Consider the following 10362-nt stretch of genomic DNA (forward strand, 5'->3'; position numbering starts at 1 on the left):
GAGGTCAGAAGTAAGAATGAACCCATGTCTCCCACTCCAACCTTCTCCCCATATTCTCCCCAGCAGCAGAGCTCAATTTGTTGTTGTCACTGCTGTCACCTGACACACTGACATCAGCTGAGTCACTCCTGGCATTCATCTAGTCCAATGAACACAGCACCATTGCAGGTGGCCACACTCAAACTGCATGGCCCCAGGTGGCCCCTCTTCTGGCCAGGCTCTTCTCCAGGTTGGGTGTGGCAACATATTGGGATGCTCAGGCAGCAGCTGGGAGTGCTCAGCCCTCACTTCCTGCTCGTGGGGGATGAAGGACTTCATAACTTTTTTGACTCTGTGGGTTGATGGGGTTCAGGTGCAGGGGGTAGAGGTGAAGGCCTGCAGAGAAGAAGAAGCATTGACCCCTTCAAACAGCCTGTGAGACCTGGCTCAGGACCTGGAAGGGAGTGGCCAGACATCAGCCACAGCTCATACTTTTAGACAGTGTCCTTCAGCAAGTGTTGATAGACAATTGGAATATTTCCAATTTTTTGCTATTGCAAGTAATGTGCAATGAATAATTCCAATCATGTGTCATTTCACAAAGGTGTAGACCCATTTGTAGGATAAATTCCCAGCAGTGAAATTGCTGGGCCAAAGGGGATATGCATTTATAATTTTCATAGTTATTATAAAATTTTCCTCCATTAAAGTTATACCAATTTATGCTCCCACCTCTAATGTTTAAGAGTGGAAATCTTCCCGCAATTTTGCCAACAGGGCGTGTTGTTGTTAAACTTCTATTTGTAATCTGGTAGATCATTGGTACTCAAGCTCTTAATTTATCTGATTATAAGTAATGTTGGATGTCTTTTAATGTTGTCCAAGATCTAATAGTATTTTCTTTTGTGTTGACAGTCTATTAAAATATTTTTATTGTTTTTTGTTTATTTCATTAAACTTTTGTTCTTGTTCTTTTTTCCTAATGTTTTGAGGGGACTCTTTGTAAACACTAAGCAAATTCTTTCTTTGTCTCAGATACAAGGTGCAACAGCTTTCCCCCTGGGTTGTTTTAGTGCTTTGACCTTGCTTCCGGTGACTTCCGCAGTCCCGAGGTTTGCTCTGGCATCATTCATTCTCACACCCCTCGCCTCTGTTCACAGTGGTCCCTCCACCTCAAGTGACATTTTTTTTCCTTTTCTACTTGCCATGTTGCCTTTATTTTGCTTGTTTATCCCTGCCTCTTCTGTCTAAGTAGTAACGCCTTACCTTTCTTGTTTCCATGCTCCCAGCCCTTGGGATGTAGTCTTTTCTTAATAAATGTTTTTGAATAAATGAATAGAGAAATTGTGGTCAGGTAGCCATTCCCACGACCCTCCGTTGCTGTAACACTTCAACTGATCCTGTTTTCAGATCTTGTTTGCCCTGAATGCCATTTTGATGAAAAACAGGAATGAAGGGGATGGGTGGGAGGAGGCTCTGCTGGGCCGGCATGTTCCCAGGGACTTGGCAGCACTCAGTGAGGAGTGGGCTGCCGTCTCTCTAGCCAGGCTCTCCTGGCTCCGTTCATCTTCCTTCCTCTGCATCAGACCCAAGAGTAGTCAATCACCACATGGAAACAAGTTTCTTTTTCACTGAAGTTTATTTAAGAATTATTGAAGCAGTGTGATCTTACTTTCTCATTCACAAATATTTCTATTGAAATAATCCGAGCTTATTCAGCCTGGTGAAAGAACTTGATATTAAGATAGCACAGTCATCCAAATCAAACTAGTTCCTTAGTTATTGAAGACTGAACTCTCACAGAAACTGCTGCTTCTTGGCCCTCTTGAACTAAATTAAATAGACAAACCCATCAATAAATAAATAAATAGATAATTTAAGTGGTTGCTCATCAGAAGCCAGGTACAAAGGACAGAGGGTTTCCACATACAGGGGTTTCTGTCAGGTTGGCTTTTGGGAGCAGAGGGTGGGAGAGGCCTGGCTCAGTACAAGGGTCTGATTTGCCCCGGGAGGAGGGGGCTGCTCCTCCTGGCTGGTGGTTTCCTTAGTATTAGTGTAGGGAAGGCAGCAGGGCACTGACTAGACAACAGTGAAGTGCAGCCCACTGCCATGTTCAAACCATTTTTTCCCTTTTCTGAAGCCCTTGGGGTTATGTAGCACATGTGGGACTCTGGGCGCAGTTCTCTTCAAGAAGACAGGATTTCCAAGGTGAAGTCAGTTATATCCTGACCCCCTCTAACATTTCCTAGGAAGACGGGCATCTGTTCTGCTTGCGAGGTGCTGATGTACCAGCTGGGATACAGGGCAGACTCAAATTCTACTTTGCCCATCATTTCTGTCTTGTTGAAGACAAATCGCTTTTCCATCTTCTTCTTTGACTGAGCTGTGGGATCTAATGTCTGCAGCAAAACAGAAGTTAAGAAATTTGTGAGGAAAAGAACAAAGACACTCTGAGAAAGTTGTTCTATGGGTCAGTTAGAGAGGAAACCAAAGAACCACAACCAAGAGCCAGAGTCCTGAGTTATCTTTGTGACCCCGACTTCCCATGTGGTGACTGAAGGAGCTGGTAGCCTTTTCTGAAACTGAGTGTTAAATGGTAGGGAGCATAATGAGAGGTGGGCATTTTTTTAAAAAGTGACTTTTGTTGTATTTTTTATTTTTAGGTGCTTAGCTAGAATGACTTTAACTTGGAAATGAAGCTTTTGCTGGGAAAACTGGAGGGTGGAAGGGATTGTGATTTGGGGAGTGGAATGGAGACAACAACAGGTGACAGGTCTCTTGGCTTGATTAATTTTCCCAAGTGTCATCTGTCAAATGGGGCAACCCTAGAACTGCATAATCTGCTGGGTAAGAGTGACAGGGCATAATAAGAACAGCGAAATGAGGCAATTTTCTGCAGTAGCAGTGAATGTTGCATGCATTTAGTAATTACATTAAATGCATTTATATTTCTGTAAAATTATCAAGTGGACCTGCTCTCAGGTTTTCTGGGGGTGGAGAAGGTGGTTGTCTTGGAAGTCAGTGATGGGGTAGGGGTGCTTCAGAAGAGCTGAGAGGCACTTTGGCCACTGGAACTCACTCACCTCCAGTTGCAGGGTGGGCTTCCCGTCCTTCATCGTGCAAGAGAGGTACAGGTCTTTTTCCTTGATGCCCAAGGCCACAGGAATCTTGTCATTATTTTCTTCTCCTGGCACAAATTTCATGCAGAACACCACTGGAGAAAGAAGAGGGGTCTTGCGGTCAGGGAAGCACAGCAGTGCAGGCTTGGCCCAACCCTGAGCTCTGGACTCATACAGTTGGGCCTCCTCTGTGGGAACCACCCCACAGATTCTCACAGACTGTAGCAGGGTCAGTTGGTTGATTCCAGCCTTTCCCAGAGAAGGTCTGAGAGCTTCACAGAGCCTCATCACAGTGGCTGTGAAGAATTAGGGGCTAATTTTTAAAAACTGAAGGAAGGAGGGAAGCCATCTTGTCACTGGCCGGTGATGCATCCTCATGAACAGAGCGGTTTGATTGATAGGAAAGACCAGGAAAGAGGTCAAACTAGGCTCCCTAAATCTGCTCAGCACAGATCTATTTCAAGAATGTGAAACAGCAAGTGGAAAGAACTTAGGTGAGGAGAGGCTCAGCTATGAAAAGCGTTGGCAAAGACAGACACTCATTGTAATCTTCCTTAGTCACGGCTATCTCAGTTGGAGGCCCCAAGGTCATGCGTATAACCCAGGTCTTAAGATACAGGATCATCCTGTCCTGGCTGAGAGCAGGAAGCTTCCCCCAAGAATGTCTCTCTCTAAGGTCAGCAGTCCTGGAGGAGAACAGACTGTTCGTTTCGGCTGCTCCCTTGGCTGCACCCATGCACACAGGGTTCAGCCACAGTGGCAAGGTTCCAGGCAGCTCCCACAACTAATGGGCTCCCCAGACTTGGAAGACTTGCCAGTTACAGCAGAGAGATAAAAGTTCCTGCTTGTCAGTGAAATTTCCCTATAAGGACTCATCTGGTGTTGGGCGGGAAGGATGCTCAGGGCTCAGGGGCAGGGCCAGGAATGGGGACAGACACATTATCTCTTCACCATTCTACTTTCAAACTCAACAACAAGAAAAAAAACCCACAGGCATTTAGGTCACATCCATCAAATGACCCCTTTCTAACGGAAGCACTGACATTGTGCTGTCATTAAATGACTTGTCTGGACTTGGTCCTGGGTATGTTCGAGCAGTCTAATTTCTCAGTTACATCTCTTGCCAAAAAGTGAATGTGCTAAAGGAATCAACCTGATGTCATTGCTGCGACTCAAACAAAAAGCTACCTATTTTTTATAACATATTTCCTCCCCACTGATGTTGATAATTTGCTTTAATGTTCTGCATTGCTGCAAATGTGGAGGATAATCAAGCTGCCAGGATGCCAAGAGAAGAGTCAAGACTTCCCACTCACCTCCTTGGTTCATATTCTGTCTAGTGAGGTGAAGAGCCTGCAGCTCATGCGGTCCAGACAGCACCAGGGCTTTTTGGTTTATGTCACGGAGTCTGCAGTTCAGCGATTGTAGGAGTGCATCGCACTCGTAAGTGTCATCCCACATGCTGTCGATGGGTTCTGAAACGTGGAGCACGCATTGGTTAGGTAGAAAATGAGACGGGCAGGACCAATGATGGGGATTTGGCTTGTTGGAGGACATGCACATCTCAAGACATTGCAATGTGGTGGGGAGGAAGCTGGGGCGGGTAAGAACAGTGGACGGGGCACCATCAGACATGGGCTCAAGCTTCAGTGCTATTGCTTGCTATGGACAAACAGTAGAGGGACTTCTACAAAACAGCAGTTCGATGACACTGGCCCCACGAAGAGATCACAGGAGAGGAGGCACTCTGAGAATGAGAGAGTGGTTTGCAAATCTGAGTAGTAATCAAGATATTTTGAGAATAGTGTCAACTAAAGGGATGTTCAATTTGGTTTCTAGGTCTTCTCTGCTTTCTTGTCATTGATGGACCTCGTATTTTAAAGGATATTAATGAAACAATGTTTAAGTCTATAGAAAGCTTTCTAAGAGTTTATCTGAAACAAGAATTTGAGAACATGCCCAGAAGCAAGATCTTAACAGATTGAGAAAATGCTCCAGAGAATGACAGTTTTGTAGTTTATTTTATGCATTAGAATCAAAGGGCCTTCATAGTTTTCCCTTTTATGGTAATTTCAACCTTATCCTGAAGTCTTGGTGAGAAGGGGAAAGGCCCCCTCAGAATCCTCAGGGCAACCCTACACGACCTCTTCTTTTCCTGAATCCAATTTCAGTTTTCTACAATCCTTCCTATGATGACCTGGCTTTTTACCATAAAAACAGACTCCTCTTTCCCTCCGTCAAGAAAGCTTTTGGTGAGGTCTGACCTGATTGCTTAATTGCTGGAGCTGTAAATCCATAACTTCAGTAGCTTTATCTTTTTCTTTTGGGGGGATAGTTTTAGATAATTGATCAGCCAAATTGTTAGTTTTATACATTCTATTAATTAAATCACATTTCTTCGGGAACCCATCAGGGTCTTGGAGAAGATCAAGTAAATCTTTAGTTAGATTCCTTAATTCTGTTTTAGTCCAAGGAATGTGTACAATTGCTGGTTCCCCTCATCTGCACTGGCTTTTCCCTAAAGGGAGCTGCCAGTATTTCTGGTTTTCCTGGTTTATCCTGGTTTGGCTTCTATTCTCAGTTTCCTGCAGACCATTAGGGAGGGGTGGTGAAGGAGGTGTAGGGAGAGGGAGAGAGGAAGGGAGGGCAAGTCTGTACAAGAGGCACATACTTCTTTCACACTGGTGAGTACAGGATAATGAACACTTAACATTTACATAGAGATGGTGTGTGGGGGTAAGATGAGAATGAGGGATTCAGTGGTCTCCTGCTTTGGTGCCTGCAGTTGTGCCTCCGAGGAGTAGGGAAAGAACACTACCCTGACATTTCAAAAGTGTGTTCTCCTAGAAGCATAAGAACCTTGGACAGGGCTCCTTGAGGCAACGAGTGACCTTGCTAAGGAAGCTGCCGTCCTGGGACTTGACAACCGCCATGAGCTGCCCAGTTAGCATTTTGTGGTCAGACTGAACTTGGTGGTTACTATGGGCTACCAAGGGTCTCAGACCTGCCACCTGGCCCCCTGAGCTCGCTGAGTCTACGTCATCCCTATTCTTCACGAGGGTTTCAGGTTTAGAGGAGTTTAATTGACTGTTGCATTATGGATGCTGAGAAGGGAATGAGCAGAGCGCTCCTGTCTGCCCTTAGCTCTCATTAAGTACCTTCTTTAAAGATGAAGAAGAAGAGGCTCCTGAGGTCGTCATCCTGGAAGTCCTGTGAGCAGACAATGGGCACTTTCCTCAGCTTCTCCACTGCAACCATGACCGACGCGACCCGCCTGAAACTCGAGTTGTAGAGCTGATGGGAGACCTTCAGCTGGATGCTCTCGTCTCCCAGAGAGCTGAGGTCCAGGTTTTGAAAAGAGCACTGTGGAAAGACCAAGGAAGTGAGCGTGTTAAGGTGGCTGGGCCAGAAAACTTCCTTTTTGTCATCAGAGAGGCAGAAGGGGCCTTAGAGGTAACAGAACCTCTAAGGGTAAACTCTCAACTCTCTGAAAACCAGAGAGATTAAGTGCCCTCCCCCAGGACACGTGGCAGGTTAGAGGCCAGATGTGGGCTTTCCGATGCCTGACAGGGTATTGTTTTAGAACAAATCCCGTTTGTACCTTATGTCTCTTTTTACACCTGCTCTACTCACCGCAAACTTCTTACCTCCTCACACGTTATACCTGTTTGTATCCCTAGTGCTCTAAACTATGCGTTTAATTTTTTCGTCAGTGATGATCATAATGTTTTGTATACATCTGTGCTCATTCAACAAGTTTTTACTATTCTGAACAAGTTCTTCCCCCCACCAACACTGTTTCATAAGCTTTCTGCAAGTATGTTAAAAGTGGTTACTATTTCTGAAGTATGTTCCCACTTTGCTGTTATTCAGAGAAACTGTGTTTCTTTTCTTTTCTTTTCTTTTATTAAGGCTTATCTGAAGTTGCCCTAAGGCATGAGCATGGTTTAGAAGCTTCAGGGATAGTTAAAGAGACCTCTAACGGCACAGGGGAAGGCTGACTGTGAGGCAGGCTCCTGCCCAGAGCAGAGGCTTCGGGGCAGAGGGCCCAGAGGCGCAGAGCTGCTGGCAGAGGCAAAGGGCCAGACCGAGAAGCCACGCTGCTGGCAGAGGCAAAGGGCCAGACCGAGAAGCCACGCCCACCCAGGCGGGACTAAACCAATTAATGCTGGTTTTAAAACATTTCCTGTGAGGTCCAAATGGGTGGAATGACTTGTCCAAGGTTAAATAGCAAGTGAGTGATACTCTTTCAACTGCCAATTCATCTTTTTATTTACATTATCTACATTTTGTTGTCGTGAACTCTACCCCAGGGAGCGAAAAACGATTTCATCAGTGTGGGCAGACACGTTAAGGTCATCTGCTCTGGGTCTCAGGACTCGGCCCAAGGAGTTATGTAGGCTGAGACCCTTTCCTAAACGGAGAATCGAATCTGCACTGAAACCTTGCCTGCCTTTCTGGCACGACACAGCGAACCTCCTCACCCCCTCACCCTCTGCAAGTGACTGTGTGGCGTGGGCGCTGCACAGTGGCCAGGTCAGCACGCAGCATAGCCTGTCTTACTGGAAAGCATGAAAGTCGTTCCATCACAAAGTACCACAGGATCGAGGTGGCTGAGAACCCTGTTCCTCAAGCCTTTCCCAGGTCAAAGCCCCTCCATGGGTTGGATGCTAAGCTCATGGTCTCACCTTAGTCTGTTGGGGGCCATCAGCCTCAAAGAACAGGTCATTCTCATTGTCACTGTAATAAAAACAGAGACGCTAATCAATTATGTCTCCTAGACAAGTTTACTTTTTCTTCCTGAAAGCAATCTTCATTCTTAATAAGAAACAACAAGCAGCAGGTCCCTTAAAGCTTCTAGAAGCTGGCAAGTTCTCTGGGGGTATGCATGGAACCCCCAGGAGGCGGGGCAGGCAGAGTACGGTGGGTTCCATGGGGGATCCTGGGACCTAATATACAGCCCAGTTAAAATCTGAGCTTTGCCTCTTGCTGAAGTCAAACTTTGCCAAGGGGTCCCCTGAGCTCTCCCCGTGGCATCCTCTCTTCCCGCTTGCCATGTGCAGGGAGCTCCCGCAGCAGCCTCGGCATGCCTGGGGTTCCCAAGGCCCGACTTCTTGTTGGAAATCAGCATTTAGACCAGGTAAACTTGGAACCCCGCTTTCCACAGAACGGTGCAGTTTAGGGGACAAATCCGGCCTCCACACACAGGCAGCACTTCGCTGATGGAAGGGGTGCCCTGTTCCCGTCACTGGTCTCGTCTCCCCACTGACCTGTAGCAAGCCATCATTTCACTGGCGAGTTCAGGTACTGCTGCCATGGCTGCTTCAGAAACCTGTGCAAAGAGGAAGACGTGAGTGGCCCCTTGCCATGCAGGCCCCACAAGGGCTGCCTCCATAGGTGAGTTTCCCTCAGTACCTAGTATGTGGCCAGCACGTGAAGACATGATCTTTGAATGAATAAACCAGTACCTGAAAGAGCCACCCTTTGGGTCCGGAGAGAAACATTTGCTAAACCAGACCCAAATCAGGTGTGCATCTGTTAGGAGATCTGGAGCGGGGCCTTTGACACTGACTTCTCAGGTGTCAGCTGCTGCAAGCAGTATGCATTCCCAGAGTGTTTCACAAGTCATAGCACAGTGGTACACCTCGCATTTGTGCAAAAAGCCCAGCCACCAGGCCGGAAGAGAGAGAAGGAGAGAAGGTGACAGAGAGAGGTAGAGTCTGGTCATAAAAAAGAGTTAGCCATACCCAAGCGATGAAGACCGGCTGCAGAGGACGGAGCTCCAGAATAGCTTGTTGTGCCTCGGAGGGGAACGGGTACTGTCCTCCAGTCTCTTCCTCACATTTTTATGGTCTTCAAAAGCAGAAGTGGGAAGATGAGAAATTTCCCCTTTGGTTAACTAGTGTCACAATCAAGTTTAAAAAAAGAGGATGGATGGTGACTTCTGGGAGAAGGTAAACTAAACTAATTCCCCGTCCATGGAAGTGCAGGTGGCAGTGCAAGACCCGCCGTGCACATGTGTCATCATGCAAATGAGCCTTGTCTCCCGCAACCACTATGCAGATTATGTCGCTGCTGATGTGGGGTTTTCCTAGGTTAGAGATGTATTGTTTGGAATTTTGGTAGGTATTGCAATGAATCTGTAGACTGCTTTGGGTAGAATGAACATTTTAACAATATTAATTCTTCCAATCCATGAACATGGAATATTTCCCCATTTCTTTGTGTCTTTTCTAGTTCTTTCATCAATGTCTTAGAGTTTTCAGGGTACAGGTCTTTCACACTCATGGTTAAGTTTATTCCTAAGTAGTTTATTGGTTTTGATGCTATTGTAAATGGGGTTGTTTTCTTCATTTCTCCTTCAGCTGTTTTGTTGTTTGTGTACAGAAATGCACCGGACTTTGTTTAACCCAGCTACCGTGGGGTGCCTGCCTCAGGACAGCCCTCACATTTCAGAATATGAATGAGCAGCTGGTTCATAACCGGTGCATGGAGTCTAGAAAAGGGGCCTTCCCTACGCTCATTGGCACGTCTGTATTTTCACGCTTACTGTAGCACTGAATTGAAACCTTACTCACCTATCTGGTTCCCATAGGAGGCTGCGAACTCTTTTAAAGCTGGGTCTGCCTGGATGCCTGACATACAGACTCAGGCAGTAAGTGTTTGCTGCCTGAGTGGGTGGGCAGGGATTTGACAGTGTGTTCACTCAAATAAGTGTGTGCCTACTGTGTGCCAGCTGCTGTGCTGGCTCTGCACTGTCCGTTGGAGGGAGCCTCTGACTTTTACAGGGAGGGGAGAAACAGATTCTACTGTGGGGCAAGCCCAGCCCAGTGGGCTTGCTCACCAAGAGCCTTGTGATTCTTAGTGTGGCTCCTAGTGCCTTGATATCAGGAAGGCAGAGGAGTTCTGGCCAAGATGGAGGCGCAGGTAGAAACTGTTTGCTTACTTGCACGACCAAAAGGAGGATAACGACCAATCTAAAATCCATAAACAACCAGAAGCGCCAGAAAAATCAGACCGCATGGAACTCCGACAACCAAGGAATTAAAGAAAAAATCAATCAGAACAACCAGACTGGTAAGGCAGTGGACCTTGCGGCTGGCCGACTGAGAAAAACGGCAGCAAGACCACAGACCTGGTGGGCTAGATGTGGCTCAGCAGTAGGCTGCTTGGGTGGGGGTGAATTAAGGGGAAACTGAGACTCAGAGTTGACAGTGGGCTATGGTGGTTGCCACGGTGGGAGAAACTCCCAGTCTCACATGAG

General features: G+C 46.7%; 1 protein-coding gene across 2 annotated transcripts; it reads right to left on the bottom strand.

Annotated features, from left to right (window-relative positions):
- Window positions 1-1617: 1617 nt before the first annotated feature.
- Window positions 1618-8907, bottom strand: IL1B (interleukin 1 beta). 2 transcript variants are annotated; one of them, XM_037038733.1, is made up of 7 exons: window positions 8849-8907; window positions 8369-8433; window positions 7787-7838; window positions 6257-6461; window positions 4415-4573; window positions 3063-3193; window positions 1618-2378 (listed from the first exon to the last, which is right to left on the bottom strand). In XM_037038733.1, the coding sequence occupies exons 2-7, from the start codon at window positions 8413-8415 to the stop codon at window positions 2166-2168; spliced, it is 807 nt and encodes a 268-aa protein (XP_036894628.1). In that variant the 5' UTR covers window positions 8416-8433; window positions 8849-8907; the 3' UTR covers window positions 1618-2165. The 2 variants fall into 2 exon arrangements, with proteins under 2 accessions (XP_036894628.1, XP_036894637.1); XM_037038742.1 differs by having other exon boundaries at window positions 8369-8430; window positions 8846-8898.
- Between the last annotated feature and the right edge of the window lie 1455 nt (window positions 8908-10362).

This window comes from Sturnira hondurensis, unplaced genomic scaffold (assembly GCF_014824575.4).
Source record: "Sturnira hondurensis isolate 20B ecotype Veracruz unplaced genomic scaffold, ASM1482457v3 Scaffold0002039, whole genome shotgun sequence".
Classification (NCBI taxonomy): Eukaryota; Metazoa; Chordata; class Mammalia; order Chiroptera; family Phyllostomidae; genus Sturnira; species Sturnira hondurensis.